The following is a 22,778-nucleotide window of genomic DNA, read 5'->3' as shown; positions in this document are numbered from 1 at the left end:
TCAGTAGTGCTGGTGCCTGCGCCACATTCCTATCCCATCCGTCCCTCCCACATTCCTATATCAGGCACCTGGTGCCTCTCTCTCCTAGTCATCAGCCACTCTTCTCCAACTCTCTTTCCCATTCCCCATTTCCTTTCTCCCATCACCCATTCCATCCGACACAGTCGCTCACCTCAAATGCTCTGCAGTGCCTTCACTAAGTAGTCAGTGGGCATAATGTAGTCATAAAAGTTTTGTGTGTGTGTGTGTGTGTGTGTGTGTGTGTGAGAGAGAGAGAGAGAGAGAGAGAGAGAGCTGAATTTGAGTGTGTATATGTTGTCTGTAGCTCAAAAAGATATTCATCTGAAAGCTATCAAAGTTCTTAGTCTTGCTTATGTGCCTTTCAATGAGTTGATGTCTCTGATATTCAGTAAGTTGCTATCTTTATTCCTTAAAGCATTTTCTTTTTGCCCAACACTTCTCATTACCACAAGAAAGAACTGAATGCTGTAGGCTTGTGATAGACAATAATCACAACATATACCATTCCAATCCATATACAGGGTGTGTCATAAAAATGTATACACACTTTGAAGCGTCATAGAAAATTTATTTCCCATTCTACAATGTTAAATTTCTGGAAATGGAAAGCTTAAAGTCCAATTGGAAAAATAAATGTAAATTGCAAATGTGATTAATGTTCAAACTGGTGGCCTTCAGCATCAATACATTTCTGAGTACGAGTCACCACTGATTCCAGACATCGTGCCAAAGTGTCCAATGATTTCTGCGCACACCGCCTGAATCTCATTCCGAAATGTGTCCAGGTTACGTGGTTTAGGTTTGTACACCTCATCTTTTACTGTGCCTCATAAGAAGAAATCCAGTGGCATGAGGTCTGGAGAGCATGCAGGAAACTCAATTGGTCCCCTGTATCCTATCCACTGGCCTGGCACATTGTGATCCAGGTATGCTCGTACATTCCTATGATAGTGTGGCGGGGCGTCATCTTGTTGGAAATAAAACTCATCATTACCGTATAATGCACAAATGGCAGCGAATATGGAGTCAGCAAGCATTGTTAGGTACGTTTCTCCAATAACAGTACCTTCAAAGTGGAAAGGCCCAATGAGTCCCCTTGCAGACAAACCACACCACACATTTACGCCAGGCAAATTCACAGTCTTTCCAACTGTAATGTGAGGATTATCTTCAGCCCAGTACACACAATTGTGCCTATTGACAGTTCCATTGAGTTTTAATTGGGCTTCATCCGACCAAATTATGCTACCCATAAAACTCAGTTCACATCTCACCATCTCCTGGACCCATTCACAAAATTCTAACCTTCAATCTGGATCATCATCACTTAGCTGTTGCACCAGCCTTAGATTGTACACACAAAGCTTGCCTTTCCTCAGAATGCATAGCACACTACTAGCACTGACATTACTCTCACGTGCTGCTTGCCTTGAAGATATTTGAGGTGAATGCTGAAACAGTTCCAAGACCGCAGTTGTGGAATCATCACTTGTAGCTGTACGAGGTCGCCCTGATCGACCTTTATGCACATCACACATTGATCCATTAATTTTGAATTTGTCTCATAGACATGTAATTGTTAACCTTGAAAGTGGTTCTATACCATACTAACTTCTCCACTGTCTTCGAACCGCAGCTACATTCTCAAACTTCCAGTACCACTTAATTATCTGCTTCTGCGCTTCAAAGCTCAAATGCACATCCGCCTTGTTGCAGTTACTTCCTTGCCACTGCTGCCACCTGTTGAAGAAACATAACATTACTTTTGTTGATAATTCTTCTGGGTTATGTGGCCGTGGTCCATGGAATTCTTCTATTCCTAACATTTTGTCCAATACTACGTTGGACATCCTTAGAGGTATGGCTGGTCCTCCTAAGTCCTGCGGACTGACGAGTCGGGCGTCGGAGAGCGGCCTAAATACTGAGGAAAGTGGGAGTGGTCTAGCTTGCACATAGCAGCAGAGAGAAAACTAGTCAAAGATAAAATGTAACTATCGACAATAGTCCGCCATAGATAAAAAATACTTATCGACTCTGTAACGCCACTGTCCATATCTCACTTAATTTCAAGGCCTCTTCTTTTCTATTAAATTATCTTCATGTTTATAAATTTCAATAGCCTCCCTATACAGTCGTGGATAATAGTTCGTGGTAGCACTTAAAACTGTAGTTTCAGAAAACTTAACTACATGGTCACCTGACTGAGTGCATGTTCCGCAATGGCCGATTTATCTATTTTTCCCAGTTGGCAAAGACTTTTATGCTCCTTTACCCTCGTATTCACACTTCTTTTCATAGTACCAATGTAGACCTTGCCACGAGTACACGGAATTTTACACACACCGCTAGATGATAATGGTGGCCTTCTATCTTTAACAGAATGAAGTACTTGACCTATTTTTCTGGTAGGTTTGAATACCGGTTTCACTTTATGTTTCAGCAAAATTTTGCCGATTTGATCTGTAACCTTACTAATGAAAGGTAAAGACACCGTGTTCTTCCATTGCTGTGTACCATTCTTGTCCTTTGGCCTGCTGTAATTAGGTCTTAAAACTCTATTAATTTCTTTGTTTGAGTACCCATTCTTTCCGAAGGCCTGTTTCAGATGATTCAGTTCCGTAAAAGATGTTCCGGAGTACAAATCCGTTTTGCCCTGTCCACTAAACTTTTGATTACACCTCTTTTTTGTTGTGGGTGATGATTGGAGTTCTGACATTCTGGTCAGTTTTGATATTGTATCTCTGTTTACTATGATTCCGGTCAATGAAGTTATGGTTTACATAACAGAAGTTTTCCCTGAAGATTTGACTGCTCTGTTTAGACACTGTCTCACATATAGCCAGTTTCAGTGGGATGGGGAGTTTTATGAGCAAGTGGATGGTGTTGCCATGGGTAACCCGTTGAGCCCTGCAATTGCCAATTTTTACATGGAGAAATTTGAACAATTAGCGTTGAATAAAGCAAATAAGAAACCATGTTGTTGGTATTGTTATGTAGACGACACATTCATGGTTTGGACACATGGTAAAAAAGCCTTAGACAAATTTTTTTATTATCTTAATAGCATAAACCCTAAAATTCAGTTTACCATTGAAGTGGAAAAAGACCAGGCTATTTCGTTTCTCGATGTGTTAGTCATGAGACAAACCGATGGCAGTCTAAGACATAAAGTGTTTTGGAAGGGCACACATACTGATAGATACTTACATAAGAACTCCAATCATCACCCACAACAACAAAGAGGTGTAATCAAAAGTTTAGTGGACAGGGCAAAATGGATTTGTACTCCGGAACATCTGGATACGGAACTGAATCATCTGAAACAGGCCTTCGGAAAGAATGGGTACTCAAACAAAGAAATTAATAGAGTTTTAAGACCTAATTACAGCAGGCCAAAGGACAAGGATGGTACACAGCAATGGAAGAACATGGTGTCTTTACCTTTCATTAGTAAGGTTACAGATCGAATTGGCAAAATTTTGCTGAAACATAAAGTGAAACCAGTACTCAAACCTACCAGAAAATAGGACAAGTACTTTGTTCTGTTAAAGATAGAAGGCCACCATTATCATCTAGCGGTGTGTGTAAAATTCCGTGTACTCGTGGCAAGGTCTACATTGGTACTATGAAAAGAAGTGTGAATACGAGGGTAAAGGAGCATAAAAGTCTTTGCCAACTGGGAAAAATAGATAAATCGGCCATTGCGGAACATGCACTCAGTCAGGTGACCATGTAGTTAAGTTTTCTGAAACTACAGTTTTAAGTGCTACCATGAACTATTACCCACGACTGTATAGGGAGGCTATTGAAATTTATAAACATGAAGATAATTTTAATAGAAAAGAAGAGGCCTTGAAATTAAGCAAGATATGGACAGTGACATTACAGAATCGATAAGTGTTTTTTATCTATGACGGACTATTATCAATAGTTACATTTTATCTGTGACTAGTTTTCTCTCTGCTACTATGTGCAAGCTAGACCATGCCCACTTTCCTCGGCATTTAGGCCGCTCTCTAATGCCCCACTCATCAGTCGGCAGGACTCAGGAGGACCAGCCATACCTCTGAGGATGTCCAACGTAGTATTGGACGAAATGTTAGGAATAGAAGAATTCCATGGACCATGGCCACATAACCCAGAAGAATTATCAACAACAGTACCATCCAGTCGTGAAAGCCTTCATTGTATGATAACATTACTTTCTCACAGATATTTAACCTTGTAGAACGGGAAATAAATTGTCTATGACAGTTCAAAGTGTGTGTACATTTTTTTGATGCACCCTGTAGAAGTCAGTATTTTGTGAAGATCTCCACCCATTGTTATTTTAAATGTAGCAACAATACAACTACAATGACAAAGAGTTCTTAGCCTACTTCTTCTGAAAATACTAGAGCTGCAGGGCCAGTGAGATTGTTGTGGCACCTGCACTAAAATGATCTCAAAAGTAGCTGACTGACAAATGTTACCTGCGTGTTATGGAGTGTACATGAATCACCTCCTCACCAAACAATGCAAAACCCATCAGAACAGATAAAAATTGATTCTGTTTCCTTCCCAAGAGAACAGTGAGTGAGGGAAAAAGTCGTATCTGTGACACCACAAATAACTCAAATGTTACAAACAATTTATGGTCAGGCAGTATGTTATTTGAATTAGGTGCAAAGAACAAGCTATTTATTCTTTGTTGAACAATGAAATTTCACAGTATTGTGCCTTTTTCTGGAAATTTTACACCATGACTTACTTAATTCAATAACAGTTGTGCATTATTATGAGTCAATTCAGTTTGAATAATTAGCATTATTTGCATTTCATGCTGTGTTTTGTCCTTTCCAAATGAACACGTCTAACCATGAGATTTCTTTGTGACGTAGTTATGATTTTTGTCACTGACAAAGTACTGGTACCTTAAAGTGTTTAAGTTGTAGTATGAGAAGGTAAATCATCATAATAGCTGAACTGTGCCTGTAACGTTACTCTCCAAATCAATATTAATGTGACAGGACCAGTAACTTCAGTTTTAAACAAGTTTCAAAATGTTCATTCTTTCATGCAATATTATGAAGGTAAAATAAGAGCATATAAATTTCAGAGTGAGGGATATGATTTCTGTCTCAGTTTTTTTTTTTTTTTTTTTTTTTTTTTTTTTTTTTTTTTTTTTTTTTTTTTTTTGGGAATTCTGTGAGGAAAATCTTGGTCTATCTATCACTCACTTGCTACATGTGCTACACATCTCTGTTTCATTTTCATTGCAGTCATAGTTCTGTCTTTCAGTCGAGCCTACATCTACATACATGCCTCACAAGCCACCACACAAAGCATTGCAGAGAGTATGCTGTAGCACTACTAGTTGTTTCCTTGCCTGTTCCACTCGCAAACAGAGTGAGGGAAAAGTGATGTCTAAATGCCTCCGCATGTGCCATAATTTCTCATATCTTATCTTCTGGTCCTTATGGATAATGTATGTTAGTGCCAGTAGGCTCATTCTTCAGTCAGCTTCAAATGCTGGTTCTTAAATTTTCATAGTAGTGTTCCTTGAAAAGAATGTCGTCTTCCCTGCAGTGATTCCCATTTGAGTTCCCGGAGCATCTCCATAACACTTCCATGTGGCTTGAACCTACCAGTAACAAACCTAGCAGCCCATCTCTGAATTGCTGTGATGTCTTCCGTTCAAGTGACCAGATGTGTACTCCAAATACTCAAGCAATACTCATGAATAGGTCGCAGTAGTGCCCTATATGTGGCCTCATTTACAGATGACCCATGCTTTCTTAAAATTTCCCAATAAGCTGAAGCCGACCATTTACCTTCCTTACCACAATCCTCAAATGCTTCTTCTCACTTTTACAGTGTTATGCCCAGATATTAAAATGACATGACTGTGTCTACCAGGACACAACTAATGCTGTATTTGAACATTATGTGTTTGTTTTACACATTAACTTGCATTTTTCTACATTTGGAGTCAGCTGCCATCCATCACACCAACTAGAAATTCTGTCTAAGTCATCTTGTATCATCCTACAGTCACTCATCTTCAGCACCTTCCTGTGCACCACAGCATCATCAGCAAACAACTGCAGATTGCTGCCCACCCTGTCTGCCAGATCATTTGTGTACATAAGAAATAATAGCAGGCCTATAACATTCCCTGGGGCAGTCCTGATGATACCCTTGTCTCTGATGAACACTCACTGTTGAGGACAACATACTGGGTTCTATGTTCTGTCTGTTCCTAATGTTTTTTTTCTGTATTTCCTAGTGACTATGAACATACATCTGTCAATTTATTGAGTAGTCCTCAGTTGATGAACATTTTTACATTTCAATAGCATGCTGTTTTGCCATAAGTTAAAACTGCTGACACAGACTGCTGTAAATGCTGCGTTTCAAACACATAGATAAGATAGATCTGAAAACTCTACTTAGTACCAAAAGGCGCTCCTGGCTATTATTATCTCCTATTTATTCTTTAGCTGTTCAACCAACCCTTATACACAGAAACACACCAATTGGTTCTATAACTTCATTGCTGTTATTCATTAGTTTGCATTGGAATGGGTTGATTATTCTTGTATTTAGTTGTATGATAATTAATTTTCAGGCTTACTTTCAACTTTCTCTTCTAAGCTCCTTGGTTAGTAGTTGAAGTTTATCTGCACAAGAAGAAAACGTTTGTCATTAACAAAAGGAAGCTGAGTCAGATATGTTCCATTAAGCTCTGCTGCTTTTTGATTTTCCCAGTTTAAAATCCGTATCTGAGAATAGTTTTAGTAATAGGGAACCTCCTTATTCAACTTCATTTCAATTCCAAATTTAAATAAAAAAACATGTAGTTGTACATATTCTTCTGTGTGAATGAATATGTTTTTTCTCAATGACTGTTAATAAAAGTTGTTGTAATTAAACTGAAAGCATTCTAAAAACCTAAGAATCAGTTGAGAAGTTTATTTTCTCATAACATAAAAGTCAAACCAGTCATTTATTGTACAGGAGACTCATCAACATTATGCTATTAAAAACTCTAGTTTTATATTATTTTGGTGCTGTACTATCTAACTACAGCACATCATTTAATTTCACACACTACATTAAAAATTAATTATTATTAAATTTCTTTTGTGGGTTTACATATTTCAGTTCTTTTTATTGTATCCTGCTCAAGTAAAGACATTATCATTCAAGAATACCTTTACTGAGTAATACCACTTTTGGGCTAGGATGCTGTACAATTTCCTGTTCAGAAGAATATTCTCAATCTTATTTATGCTTTGCCCTTTTAATTCATTCCAAGTTTTCATTCCAATGTACTGTGGAGAGTGGGCAGAGAACTGTGGGCAGTGGGTAGGAAGCATGAATTTTCTTTATTCATAGTACTATACATATGCTGAGAATTATCTACTAAAAATAGACCAATGACAACATTATGAAAAGAATAGTTGCTACTCATCATATATCAGAGATGCTGAATTGTGGATAAGCACAACAGAAAGTCTGTCAAACAAAACTTTTAGCCAAACAGGCCTTCAACAGAATTAGACTACATACACATACACTCAATCAAATGCAACTCACACACAACTGATCACAGCCTCTGGTTGTCAAGACCATATTAGATTAGACTTATGTTGTGTGTAAAAGGAATTAGCTCATACACTGAAGCACCAAACAAACTGGTAAAGGCATGCGTATTCAAATACAGATATATGTAAACAGGCAGAATATGGCACTACAGCCAGCAACACCTATGTAAGACAACAAGTGTCTGGCACAGTTGATAGACTAGTTACTGCTGCTACAATGGCAGGTTATCATGATTTAAGTGAGTTTGAACATGGTGTTATAGTCGGCGCATGAGCTATGGGACACAGCATCTCTGAGGTAGCAACAAAGTGGGGATTTTCCTCTACGACCATTTCACGAGTGTACCATGAATATGACGAATCCAATAAAACATCAAATCTCCAGCATCGCTGCAGCCAGGAAAAGATCCTGCAAGAACGGGATCAACAATGAGTGAAGAGAATCATTCAGTGTGACGGAAGAGCAACCATTCTGCAAATTACTGCATATTTCACTGCTGGGCCATCAACAGGTGTCAGCGTGCAAACCATTCAATGAAACATCATTGATATGGGCTTTTGCAGCCGAAGGCCTGCTCGTGTACCCTTGATGGCTGCCCAGTACAAAGCTTTATGGCTCACCTGGGCCTTTCAACACTGATACTGGATGTTGACAGCTGGAAACATGTTGCCTGGTCAGACGAGTCCTGTTTCAAATTGTGTCATGCGGATGGACACGTACGGGTATGGAGACAACCTAATGAATCCATGGACCCTGCATTTCAACATGGGACTGTTCAAGCTGGTAGAGGCTCTATAATCATGTGGGGCATGTGCAGTTGGAGTGATATGGGATCCCTGATACATCTAGATATGACTCTTACAGGTGACATGTACATAAGCATCCTGTCTGATCACCTGCATCCATTCATGTCCATTGTGTGTTCCGACGGACTTGGGCAATTCCACCAGGACAATGCGACATCCCACACATCCATAATTGCTACAGAGTGGCTCCAGGAACACTCTTCTGGGTTTAAACATTTCCCCTAGCCACCAAACTCCCCAGACATGTACATTATTGAGCATATTTGGGATGTCTTGCAATGTGCTGTTCAGAAGAGATCTCCATCCCCTTGTACTCTTATGGATTTATGGACAGCCCTCCAGCACTGCTTCAGACATTCATCGAGCCCATGCCACATTGTGTTGTGGCACTTCTGTGTGCTCATGGGGGCCTACACAATGTTAGGCAGGTGTACCAGTTTCTTTGAATCTTCAGTGAATATGTAGAGGAGCAGAACACTTGAAATCTATAGCACTCTTAATAGTGGACAACAAAGCGCCCTTGCCCTTTCTTTGCACTTATTTCTGATAACACCATACTTCAGCACAGATGCTAAGTAACTACGGCACATTTATCACATCTTGTCAGCTGAGTCCTAGTGTGTTGATGCAATGTTTCGATGAGTTTCATACTCGTCATCTTCAGGAGAATTATAATTTAACAATTGCCTTTAATTTGTTTCTTAGCTTCTGAATGAATTTATTTTTTGCCATTTCTTTTTATGTCCTTACAGCATTCTTAAATACTTTTTATAGTTTTTAACATAATTAATAAACTCAAGACTTTTATTGTGTTTCAGATCCATATGTAGTTTCCTTTTTTCTCCCTAGATTTTGATGCCAGTAGTAACCAGTTCAGATCATTACAAGGGGCATTCAATAAGTAATGCATCACTTTCTTCTTCGAAAAGCAAGTTGGTTTCATTCAGGGTTTTAGTACACCATTTTGTTCCCCTCTCTTTTGCCTACAAAACCCTATTTTCAACATAGTCTCCAATCAATGTGACACCCTTCTGTCATCTTACTGGGAGGGCCTGTTTGCCTGCATGAAACCACTCAGCTGGTCGACACCAGAGCCAACGTCTTGCTGCATAATAACCTCCTGATCGTCCATGTACTGCTTCACAGAGTGCATTCTTCATTGGGCCAAACAGATGGCCAGCCGGTGTGGCCGAGCGGTTCTACGCGCTTCAGTCTTGAACCGCACGACTGCTACGGTCGCAGGTTCGAATCCTGCCTCGGGCATGGATGTGTATGATGTCCTTAGGTTAGTTAGGTTTAAGTAGTTCTAGGTTCTAGGGGACTGATTACCTAAGATGTTAAGTCCCATAGTTCTCAGAGCCATTTGAACCATTTTTGAACCAAACAGATTGAATCCGGAAGGCGTGAGATCTGGGCTGTAGCATGAATGAGGAAGAACAGTCCAGTGAAGTTTTGTTAGCTCTTCTTAGGTTCACAGACATGTGTGAGGCTTTGTGGTGTCACAGAGAAGGAGAGGGTTGTTTGGATTTCTGTGGCTACAAACACCCTGAAGTCATTTTGTTGATTTCCTGAGGGTAACGCAATGGACTTCAGTTGATCATTGCACCATGAGGGAGGACATGAAGCAGAGTCCCAGAAGATCATTACCATGACTTTATTGGCTGATAGTGTGGCTTTGAACTTTTCTTCAGCGTAAAGGTGGTGTAACACTCCATGGATTGCCGTTTTGTTTCTGGTTCAAAGAGATGAACCCATGTTTCATCACCTGTGACAGTGTTCAACAAAAATTGTCATGGTTGGCCTTGTAATGCACAAGTAGTTCTGCATAGATGGTCCTTTGTTGTTCTTTATGGTCTTCTGTTAAGTGGTGAAGGACCCAGCAGGCACAAACCTATGAGTACCCCAACTGGTGGATGAGTGTGTCAGCTTTGCCAACAGACATTCAGTTGAGCATCAAGGTGTGTGATTGTGATCCATTGATCACCTCAAATGATGGTGCCCACATGTTTCAGCATTACAGGAACCACAGCTTTGTGTGGCTGACAGGCATGTGGTTGATTGGACAGATTTGTGCGACCTCGTGTCATTGATGACAGACAACTCATCCAACAATTCCATGTTTATGTTCAATTCCAGGTCTCCGTAGACATTCTGGAAGCACCTACAAATAATTTTGATGCTCTGGTTTTCTGCCAAAAGAAACTCAGTGACAGCTCTATTCTTGGGATGCACATCAGTTACAGACACCTGTCGGGACTTCATGAAACTATGGGAGCTGAAGCAAGAATATTTGATGATGTCCCACAACGAATTCTGCATTTTTTCAACCAAACTGGCTGGGAAAAGAAATGTGTTGTATTACTTAATGAACACACCTCATAGTTGCCTTTCTCCAGCAGTTTACTTAGGAAAATGTGTCACTGAAGACAAGCAGAAATCACTCACCCAAAGTTTTCCCAATGTGAAGATTCATTTTGTAATTGCCACTGAACCTCATTACTACTACAGAACAAATTTATGTTTTCCTCACTGAATTTTCTTTTGATAAAGTTTTCCTAGTATTTTGTGTGTTTATTTTTGTAATTCAATCATTAAAGCAGAGTGATATGAAAGTCTTGGGTTGAAGCAGAATTTAGCATCAACTGCATAATTTGTTAAGATATTGTCTATATGTTGCTGTCCTCCCATTTTTCCTGTTGAATTGGTGATGTTTAGACTGAAGCCAGAGTCTTGAATCAGATCAGTAAGCTGTGTTGATATGTTTAATTTACTAGTTGTATCCATGTTGAAAGCAGCAGCAATCACTATGTTTTTCTTTCTTTTTTAAGTTTCTCAAAAAGGAATTGCAATTTAGCAAAACATAATTGGTTATTTCAGCACCTGGAGTCCTGCATATAGAGATAATTACAATGCTTTGACATAATTCTATACAGCATGTTTTAAATATAAGTTCTTCATCATAGCTTCAACATCATATCTTATTTTATATTGTAATGTATTTTCAACAACTATACAGGAGTGTCTGTGACTTCTGCCACTCCTACAAAAGCTACTGGCTACTCTGATAGTTCCTTCCTTATTTAGAACTGCGATAGTCTTTTGTTTTCCTTATTCCTAGGCTAACACTGACTTTGCAGTTTTGAGTTTCAGTGTTTCTGAGCATTGAGTCACTGATTATTAAAAAGTCATTTTTGGTACCTAGCATTTCTGCTTTTTGAAGTTAGTTTGTTTTTTTGCATTTTATGGTGGTCCATTTGTATTTGTTTGTTTCTTACATATTGAGTGAACTGTTGCCTAGTTCATCACTAGAATTATGTTGGATCTTAATTAAATTTTTCAGTGAGCTCTAACCATGCAGATTTTTATGGTTATGATGAATTTTTTACACTGGTCAGTTTCTTATTTTCCCAGGTTTAATGGTTATTTATACTTATTGCTCTGTTCTGTAATTTTGTTCACTGACTTGCAAATGATCCGTTGTGATGCACGTCTATTGTGATAAATCTATAGTCCCAGTTCATTACTTACTTGATTAAAATCGAGTGTTTTACATATTTAAATAGTTATTTTGTTTTCCAAAACAGAATTCTCACATCTTTTACCATAAATGTTGTTTTCATTTTTTATTTATCAATGGTTGTGTTTCATGGATTTTGTTTGCTATCACAGTGATCTTTCTCGCCATATTCTGAGAGACTTAACCTTTCACCCCCTCCCCCAATTCCCCATCCCAAACACACAAAGTAAAGTTTTTTTCTTTTTTTCCTATTTAGCCTCCTTTGGCTTCAAGCTGAAGATCAGCTTTTTTTAAATATATTACTTTTTTAATTTACTTTATCTTTCATTTCACTCATCTGATTCTATGAATTCTATTCCAAGAGAGGTCTGTCAAGAATGTAAAACCAGGCACAGAATGTGTAAGTAAAGAGAAACAGCTTTTATAATTTGCATTCAAAACTTATATTAAGTGCCATTAATGACAAATGACTTACGTGACTTTAATCAGTGGCATTACTTTTATTCTGTCTGCTGAACATTTGAGTCTCTACAGATTATTAAAATTTTTTTGGGACCGGTCTATGCACACACAAAATATAGTCTCTTATTAAAAAAAATCAGCTGCTTTTTCAGTGACATTATTCAGCTACTGTTTGCCCATGACTGTATACTTAGAGTGATTAAATGTACTTTCATCATAAAATATTTATCTGCTTTTGATTGTTAAAATTTTTGTTATCATCTGAATTTTTATTGTGTTTTCCAGGGCCAACATAGTTTTAAATTGTTGTTTTATGTTTATTCTGCAGCTTCCTTGTTTCATTTATATGTATGTCAAACAGGTATTGGATAAGTACTCTTATATACCACATAATATTTATAAGTATTGGAATGAGTAAATGTAAAATTCACAAAACCGGACTGGTGGGTATTGTGGCCATAAGAACTATGGCATCAAAGGATGTGTCGTAAGACAGTTCCCAGCTCCATAATTCAGAGGCCAATGGCTGGCCAACTCAACTCTTGGCCACAATTTGATGGGACATGTTCATTTGGGTAGACAACTGGTTGATGGTTGTATCCACATGAAAGACTATACGGAAGTTATAACAGAGCTGATATAGATGTGACTGCTTTCACAAGTAGCCCTGTGTCTGATAGAGTAGATATACCTTTGAGGGAACTGGAACAGGGTGTGGCGGGTGGGTGCAGAGCACCTGGTTGTTCTGCATGGATGTATGTTATGAGGAAAGGGATTGCAGACAGGTGGTATAAGGATGGACCATCATATTTGCTAGATTGGTTGGGTGGCAGAGTACCACTTTTTGAGGGGTGAGAAGGATGTAAGATATTCCTCATTTCTGGACATGATTACAGGTAACTGAAGCTCTAGCAAAGGCTGTGATAACACTGGGTAGTGAGGGGAGTGCTCCTTTGCAAATGATTTTCAGGGGTGGTTGGAGGATTAGTGGCATGTGTGGATATGACACAAGAGATGTCTTTGTGGACTAGGTCCAGAGGATAGTACCCATCTGTAAAGACTAAATAACACCCAAAGCATCCTGAGAAAAGGACTGCTTGTCTCTGCAGTGTTCCCATTAAACTGAAACTTGTGCTGGAATTTCAAAAACAATGTGTAAAAAAGGCAAATCTGTGTGTAATACAGAAAATCTTACATTCACAATGTACATTAGTGAATGTTTAATATGGACTACCTTGATATCCAGATTGATTCTTCTTGTTGATTTAGTTTACATACTCCCTGAGCTACCCTCAAAAATTTATTCCCAAGGCTGTGTTTAATTCTCTTAAACACTCCATGGTAAAGATAAACAGAATATCAGATCTGCTTACATGAAGTACCTACTATGACTTAATACATTTAATTATTTGTCAGATTATAATTAATACTAAGCATGAAGAGGGTGAAATGTCTGAAATTTCATTTATTCCTTTCAAATGACTGATTCTTCTTTCTTTTCCAAATTGTTTTGCTCAGCAGTATTATTTTTCATTGCATAAATCATTAGTTATTACTTTTGTTCCAGACATAATGTTGATTATTTCTGTATATTAATAACTTAAATGTGGATAATCCTTTGTCTTTCTATAGTAATTTTGTGTATACATTTTCAGCACTTCACAGGAAAACATGTGAAGAACTGGCTCTTCTTGGATATACAAAACCAAGTGTTTACTGGATTGACATAGATGGAAATGGAAGGTTTCCTCCTGCTCATGTTAAATGTGAATTTCAAGCAACAGAAGATGCAACAAAAACTATTGTAGAGCATAACTTACCCAGCCAGACTGTAAGTACCAGTGACTGATTAGGAGCTACTTTGCTTGAAAGAGTGAGAGATTAAGGTGTATTTGAATATGTTTCCTGCAAAACACTAAAACGTGAGTTTACACAAATTTATTTTCATTGTAAAATAGTAAATCAGAAGAAATTTTCTTAATCATGGTTTGCCAAAAATTTTTGCTGCCTGAAAGATTTTTTTTTTGTTTGTTTTGTTTTTCTTTAATCGAATTTTTACATTTTTTGCAAGCTGCAAAACTGTATAAACTTTTCACACTAATTAAGGCCATAGAAGCATGGTCTTTCCCAAATGTACAAGATGGTTATAATTAAAATTAATCTTTCAAAACACTGTTAAAATAGCACCACTGGTCAGATTGATGTCAAATTGCAACAGAATATTATTGGAAAAGGGGGAAAGTGTATGGGAGAAGAAGAAAAATAATGTGAAAATTGATCAATAGATGGTGTTGTATGCACCAGAATACGTAAATGAAAACACCTGTCATGTGAGTGACCCATTGAAGTTGGTACAAACATGCCGGGTACACAGCTTTTCTTCCTTTCGCATATGCAACATTCGCCATGACTGTCTCAATGCAGGATCGCAGTCTGCTTGTAAAGCTGTACTACAAAAATGATGACTGTGCACACGTCACTCTGCAGAAGTTCTGGACACTGAAGGGTTCAAAAAAAGACATTGGCTATATGACTGCCACGGGTCTGGAGAAAATGATTTGGAAATTCGAAAAGATGGGTTCTTTTGGTGTGCAACCTGGTAGAGAGAGGAAATGAATTGATTCAATGTCAGTGAAAGCAGTGGCCACAGCTATGCAGGAGGAGATGAGTGGTGGTGTGCAAAATGTGTAGTGCACGGAGAATTCCCGAACATTGGACATACCCTTGAGCATGGTGTGTAAAATCCTATGAAACATCCTTCTTTGCAATCCATTCAAAATTACCCACATGCATGAGTTGCTTCCTGTTGACTGCCAGCAAGAGAGACCTTTGCTTTAGAATTTCTTGCTCGCATGGAAGTGTACAATCACTGGCTGTGGAAGATTTTGTGGACAGACAAATCCCACTTCCATCTGACACATATGTCAATATACAGAATTTTTGAATATGGGCAATGGAAAATCCACATGCAAATCAACCAGTATCACTTCATCCTGAAAAGGTCACTGTGTGGTGCGGGTTTATGGTATCCTTTATCATAGGGCCAAATTTTTTTGAAGAGTTAGGTGTTTCCAGTCCTGTTACCTGTACCGTCACTGGTAAACACTATGAGTATGTTTTGTGCAACCATGTCATTCCAGCTCTCCAACAGTATGGATGTGTGGATGGAATCATTTTTATGCAAGATGGCACACCTCTGCACATTGCAAATCCAACTAAGCAGTTGCTGAAGTGCCATTTTGGAAATGCTAGAATTATCAGCCACCATTTCCCTACAGCCTGGCCATCCCCATCACCTGATCTTGATCTGCTGTGGGGCTATCTGAAAGATGTTGTGTTCAGTGTTCTGATTGCAAACTTAGCTGCATTGAAAGCATGCATTGCACAACACATTCTGAATGTGACCCCAGAAACACTCTGATCAGTTGTGGAAGATGCTGTTTCTCAATTTCAACATGTTGCAGAAAATGGTGGACAGCATATTGAATGTTTTGTGCCAGTCACATGGAAATTAATAATACAATTTGATTTTGATTGATGCTTTTTATGCAGTTTTTGGCATCAGGATAATTAAAAACCGATGTGATTGATGCTTTCTATGCTGTTTTAGGCCTCAGGACAGTTAAAAACCGATGTGATTGATGCTTTTTATGCAGTTTTTGGGCTTAGGACAGTTAAAAACCAATGTGAGTGACGCTTTTTATGCAGTTCTTGGTCTCAGGGCAATTAAAAAAGACATACACCTTAGGCATTGTTGTATGATTCATTTGTCATTTGTAATCAACCATTATTAAATTATGATGCTTACAGTACCATCTATTGCTACATTTTGTAACTATTTAGTTTTCTTCTGTCATACATTTCTACAGCAGTTTGAAAGTTTAGCTTTAATTAGAATCACCCTGTACTTCTGACCAAAAAGTGATTCTGGTAGCTGGTGTCCAAGAGTTTTGTTAATTACACCTTTTCCATTCTTATGATGATATTTCCATAGAAATTTTCATCCCATAACACATTTCTTTATATCTAACTGAGAAGTGAAATACCAGCTTTCATAGAGTTGGTTTTAAATTTGTTTTAATATCATGAAATATTTTCTTAAAAAAATTTTTCCAGTGTTTAACTGCCTTAGAGATGGAGATTTGAAAAATGGTGAAACACCAACTTTTTATTTATAACAGAGAAACCCAATACTAATAACTGAGCGAGGTGGCGCAGTGGTTAGCACACTGGACTCGCATTCGGGAGGACGATGGTTCAATCCTGTCTCCAGCCATCCTGATTTAGGTTTTCCGTGATTTCCCTAAATTGTTTCAGGCAAATGCCGGGATGGTTCCTTTGAAAGGGCATGGCCGATTTCCTTCCAAATCCTTCCCTAACCCGAGCTTTCGCATCGTCTCTAATGACCTCGTTGTTGACAGGACATTAAACACTAACCACCTCCACCACCCAATACTAATAGATTTAGCTTTGAAAATGCTTTCATAATGAAATAATTTCATAAAAGTTTTTATCTCCTATGTTAGTCCCTTAAGGGGTTAAAATTCCAAAATCACTGAAATATTTTTATTTATTTATTTTATTTCCACCTGAGAAGTCAAATATCAGTTTTCATAGACGTATCATTAAAATGCTTTAATAGTTCTTTAATAATGACTTCTTTTCAAAAAAACTTTCATGCTCTATTTTACTTCCTTGATGGTTGGGTTTTCAAAAATACTGAGACACATATTTTATTTCTGACTGAGAAACCGAATACCATTTTTCATAGTTCTACATTCAAGATTGCCTTAATAGTGACATGTTTTTAAAAGGCCTTTCATCCCCTGTTTTGCCCCCTTAGGAGTGGAATTTTGAACGGTCCCTTCTTAAACGTTGCCTTCAGTATTAAGAGCCACACCTTCTCTAAATTTCAGTTTTCTATCCCTAGCAGTTTAGGCTAAGGGATGATGAATCATAGAATTGGTCTGGCCCTATTTCAGCCCCACCCTCCCCCTCCCCCCCTTAATGGTTGAATTTACAAAAACAGTGAAAAACATTTTTTTTTTTTTTCATTTCTAAATGAGAAGCCAGATACCAGTTTTCACTGGCTGGAGTGGCCGAGCGGTTCTAGGCGCTACAGTCTGGAACTGCGCGACCGCTACGGTCGCAGATTCAAATCCTGCCTCGGGCATGGATGTGTGTGATGTCCTTAGGTTAGTTAGGTTTAAGTAGTTCTAAGTTCTAGGGGACTGATGACCTCAGAAGTTAAGTCCCATAGTGCTCAAGGCCATTTGAACCATACCAGTTTTCATAGATTTAGCTTTATAATGCTTTCACAATGAAATATTTTAGTAAAACATTTCACCCCCTCTGGGGTCTAATTTCCAAAAACAGTGAAACAATTTTTTTTCCCTTGAGAAACCAAATTTTGTAATCAAATATTTCACAAAATATTTCATCCTCTATTTAACCTCCTTAGGGGATGAATTTCCAAAAACACTGAAACACGTATTTTTAATTTGGAACCAAGAAGTGAAATACCAATTTTCATGGTGTAGCTTTAAAAATACTTTAGTAGTTTTTTAATAATTACTTTTTTTTAAAAAAAAAAGTCACCCACCATTTCATCCCCATAGGGGATAAATTTCGAAAAATGCTTATACATGTATTTCTTTATTTCTGACCAAGAAACCACATACCAATTTTCATAGCCTTGCCTTCAAAATTGTCTTAATAGTGACATATTTTCGAAAAAGCTTCCCATTTCCTATTTCACCCCCATAGGGGGTAATCAATGTCTGCAGTATAAGACCAGTACCATCGCAAATTTTCAAGATTCTATCCTTAGAGGTTTGGAATGGGCAGTAGTGAGTCAGTGAGTAAGTCAGTATGGACATTGTCAATTATATGTAGAGAAGCTTACATTGAAATAGAATTGCTGGCCTGTTCTTACCTTCAGAAGGCACAATCCTTAGTACTGCCAACAGAAATGTTTAAGGCAGAAAATATTAGTCCTAACTTTCTTCAGAGAGGGAGTAGGGATTGGTTTGGGAGGTAATAAAATGTCTGGTGATGAGGCGAGGGTGTCACTCAGACCTTAGTTTTACAGAAATCCACCTTCTGTGAGAACAAGGGAAGGCAAAGGTAAAGGAAAAGTTGTCAGAGAGTGTAGGAGATCAAAAATATTGTGCTACTGAGCAATGTGTCAGCTTCAGCTTGTAGGTGATAGAAGGGATAGAGTGAGAAGTAATGAAGAAGAAAAACAAAAAGTAGAAAGAATTATGCAGTGCATAAAGAGGAAAAGATAGGGAAAAATTCTTAAGTGTTAGAGAGGGGGAGGAATGAACAATGAAAAAGAAAATAAAAAAATGTTTTCGTAAATAATGCAGTTCTGACACATCAGGAAAAGGGAAGGTTGCTAATGGAAGTTAAGTCAATGGGGGCAGCTGAGTGAGAGAATCTACTTAAGAGCAGATTCCCACATCCAAATTTCAGGGAAACTAGTACAGGGTGAAAGGGTCCATATAGAACCTGTGAGTTAGTAATTTGTGGTGATAAGATTCCTCACTGAAAATAGACACAAATGTTCATTATTAGACTGAATAAAAGCATATAATCTCAAAATAACAGAAGACATCTTGAGTAGATTCATAGCCTTACACCAAGTAATGATTAAAGAGAGTAAGTATGATGTATCAGTAAAACTATGTAATCCAGAATTCAGTGAACACAAGATAGGCTAAATGGAACAAATATTCTTACTGAGTGCAACATAAATCACTTAAATTAAGTATTAAGTAATGGACATAGGTCACATATCTATCATATGCAAATGTAGATGAACACTCTAGGCTTGCATTTTGGACCAAACTTCTCTTTATGCACAGAAATATTAGTGACAGAAATGCAGATAACTGGACCACTAATGGAATGCTAGAAAAAATAATACAGCATGGAACAGTTAAGTCTTACAGTAGATGAATACACATACTACTAAAAAGTATTCAGATAAAGTTGTTAGCAAACTAAGATAACATATAAGGATATTTAAATACTTTGCATTAAAAAAGACCATTCACTGAAAAGCAAAAGTGTTTATTCATCAATAATCATACACAATAGGAAAGACCATTTTTGAACTAGAGTACAATACACACACACACACACACACACACACACACACTTATGCCCATACATGGTGCCTAGTGGAGGGAAGAATCCAGTTGGCCAGGGTTTTGAAGCAGCCATCAGATCTGAGCATGTTCTGCTCAGCTGTATGTTGTGCCACTGGGTATCAAGTGTGTTCTTGGCAACAAGTTGGCAGTTGACATTCTTCCTGTTTGACATATAGTTTGTACAGCTCTTATTTTGCTATGATTACCATGTTTGAAGCAGATTTGGTAAATGACATGGCTGCTTTCACTGGTGACCGAGCTTCTGATGGGATAGTATAAGCCTGTGACAGGACTGGAGTAGGAGGTGTTGGGTGGTAGGACTGAGCAGGTCTTGCACCTTGATCTACCACAGGGATATGATCCCTGTGGCAAGGGAATGGTGGTGGAAAGTGGTATGGGGATGGACTAGGATGTTGTGTAGATTGGGTGAGTGACAGAACACCACTTTAGGAGGGTTGGGAAGGATCTTGGGTAGGATGCTCACCATTTCAGGGCATGATGAGATATACTCAAAGCCCTTTTGAAGGATATGGTTCAGTTGTTACAGTCCAGGGGATATTGGGTGATGAGGAGTGATTTCCTTTGTAGCTGATTCTCAGGATATCTCAGTGTGGACTAAGTTTGGAGGCTACTGCCTGTTTTCGAAGGCCTTTGCGAGACCTCCAGCATACTTGGCAAGGGAGTTCTTGTCACTGCAGATACATCATCAACAGGTGGTTAGGCTTTATGAAAGAGATTTTTTGTTGTTGAAAGGATGGCAGCTGTCAGAACACAGGTACTGCTGGTGGTTGGTTGGTTTAATGTAGATGGAGCCATCAGAGTGGTGCAGGTCAAAATCCAGGAAGGTAATGCATGGGGTTGAGGATCAGTTGAAGTGGATGGGAACAGAGGTGCTGAGTTTATGAAGGAATGTGGATAGGGTGTCTTGGCCCTGAGTCCAGATAATGAATATATCATCAATGACTCTGAACCAGACTAGGGGTAGGGTGTTTTGGGAGGCTAGGTAGGTTTCCTCTAGATAGCCCATAAACAGGATGGCATAGGAAGGTGCCACACAGCTACTCATGGCAGCAGATTTTTTTGCATACCTTCCTTTCAAAGGAAAAGTAGCTGTGAGTCAGAATATAGCTGGTAAGTTGTATAAGGAAGAAGGTCGTTGGTTTGGAGTCTGAAGGACACTGGGAGATGCACTGTTCAACAGTGGCATGACCATGGGCATGAGGGATACTGTGTATAGGGAGGTGGCATCAACAGTGATGAGTCAGGATCCATGCTGTATTGTGCAGTTCTTCTGATAACAACCTAACACCTTCATTCATCTATTTCCTGCACCATTTTCCATTTCTTAATGCTGTCCCTACCCCAAAGGACCTTTCCTCAATCAGTATGCATCAGTTCAGAAGTGTATCTCTATCCTTGACTAACACCCTACTCTTTAAATGCTGTTTAACTCATGTAAATCCCCCCCCCCCCCCCATAATAGCCTAACCATAAAAATCCCCTTCTTTGGATCCCACCTTCCTTTCGTAACAACCTTCACCTTTCCAGATTCCGCTAGTACCTACGCCTCACAAACCTGGTACTGCAGAAACATCTCTTCACATCTGAGGCATCACAGAACCACCTCTACTGCCTCTTCTGTATACTTGTACTGTACAGGCACAAACATTTCTGAAATAGAAACCCTTGTGCTACCGCATGTGGAGGATTATTCCAGACACCATCTTCATAAATTGTCCAACCTGCTGATGTCCTACTACTATCTTGTGGCATCACTATCCAACAGTTCCCCTCATCAACACCTCTAATCAACCCAGACTCTGCCTAGCTGATCTCTTCCATTTGCCACATTGTCCAGAAGTCCCCCCCAATACACCATAAAACCCAGAACTGAAGCAAACCCAAAACACAGTTGTTTATATTACCTTCAAAACCCTCAGGCCCAATGAAGTTTCAGTCCTATCCAAAGGTCTCATCTTAAGCCTCAAGCTCAAGCTTAACCAAGCTGAACTTGTCAAAGACCTACTCTCTTTCTCCTGACCCCTACAGTGGAAATACTTCTTTGCCACCAGTTCCTGTACCAAAAGCTAACCTAATCCCAACATTGAACCTTAGCTCTTCCACTTGAGACCACAATCCAATGTCATCCTACATACCTCCCACCTAACACACCCATATCAGCTTTCAACAATTTCTTACTTCTGATCTGGCCACACTGTGCTTCCCCAAATCCTTTCCTTAGAACACTAACCTTTCAGTAGTAAAAAGACAGCCATACACAAACTGAAAACAGATCCTGGTAATGATTCACAGTGCCTACCTGACAGAATGCTTCCACCAACTGTTTGACTCCTCTACCTACAATCTCTGCATTAGTGATCCCAACCCAGAAGTCCAACGCAACCTACTGAAATCCATAGGCTGTTCCCTGAACCTCTCCCCTGAGCCCACCTCCATTCACACCCCAACAATAACCCACACACGCACCTTCTACATGCTCGCCAAAATCCACAAACCCAACAGTCCTGGAAGTCCCATTGGAGCTGGCTATTAATCATTTACTTCACGAGCTTTCCACTATCCCCACCCTTTTACCGCCTGGATTCTTACTCGTTACTGTTGAGGGCACATCCCTATACACCAACATCCCTCATGCCCATAGCCTTGCTACTATCAAACACTGCACCTTCCAATGTCCTTCAGAGTTCAAACCCACCATCTTTCTCCTTATACACCTTACCAACTATATCCTGACTTACAGCTACAAACAAATTTGGGGCACTGCCACGGGTGCCCATATTTCACCCTCCTATGCCACTGTGCCAACCACCCTATTGGTCTTCTGGAGGAAACCTTCTAGGCCTCTGAAAACTGCCAACACCTACTCTGGTTCAGGTTCATTGATAATATCTTCATGATCTGAACTCAGGGCCAAGACACCCTATCCACATTCCTTCACAACCTCAAAATCTTCTCTCCCATCCACTTCACATGGTCCTCCTCTAGCCAACCTTTCTGGATACTGACCTCTGCCTCTCTGATTGCACCGTCCACACCTCTGTCCACATTAAACCCACTAACCACCCATTTACCTGCAGTTTGACTGCTGCCAGCCCTCAACATAAAAAACTCCGTGCCATACAGGCTAGCCAACCATGGATATTCTATCTGTAGTGACAATAGCTCCCGTGCCCAGTTTTCTGAAGGTGTCATCAAGGCCTTCAC

General features: G+C 39.1%; 1 protein-coding gene across 1 annotated transcript in view; it reads left to right on the top strand.

Moving 5' to 3' along the window:
• The window catches only part of LOC124605736 (neurexin-4-like), a 567,593-nt gene that overhangs the window by 318,863 nt on the left and 225,952 nt on the right, over window positions 1-22,778 (top strand). Inside the window, exon 16 of the mRNA XM_047137616.1 lies at window positions 14,052-14,227. Within this exon, the coding sequence (XP_046993572.1) occupies window positions 14,052-14,227 (176 nt within the window). The remainder of the gene's footprint in view (window positions 1-14,051; window positions 14,228-22,778) is intronic.

Source organism: Schistocerca americana, chromosome 3 (assembly GCF_021461395.2).
Source record: "Schistocerca americana isolate TAMUIC-IGC-003095 chromosome 3, iqSchAmer2.1, whole genome shotgun sequence".
Taxonomy (NCBI): domain Eukaryota; kingdom Metazoa; phylum Arthropoda; class Insecta; order Orthoptera; family Acrididae; genus Schistocerca; species Schistocerca americana.
Note: the sequence above shows the minus strand (reverse complement) of the source record. Positions and strands in the feature narration are given on the sequence as shown.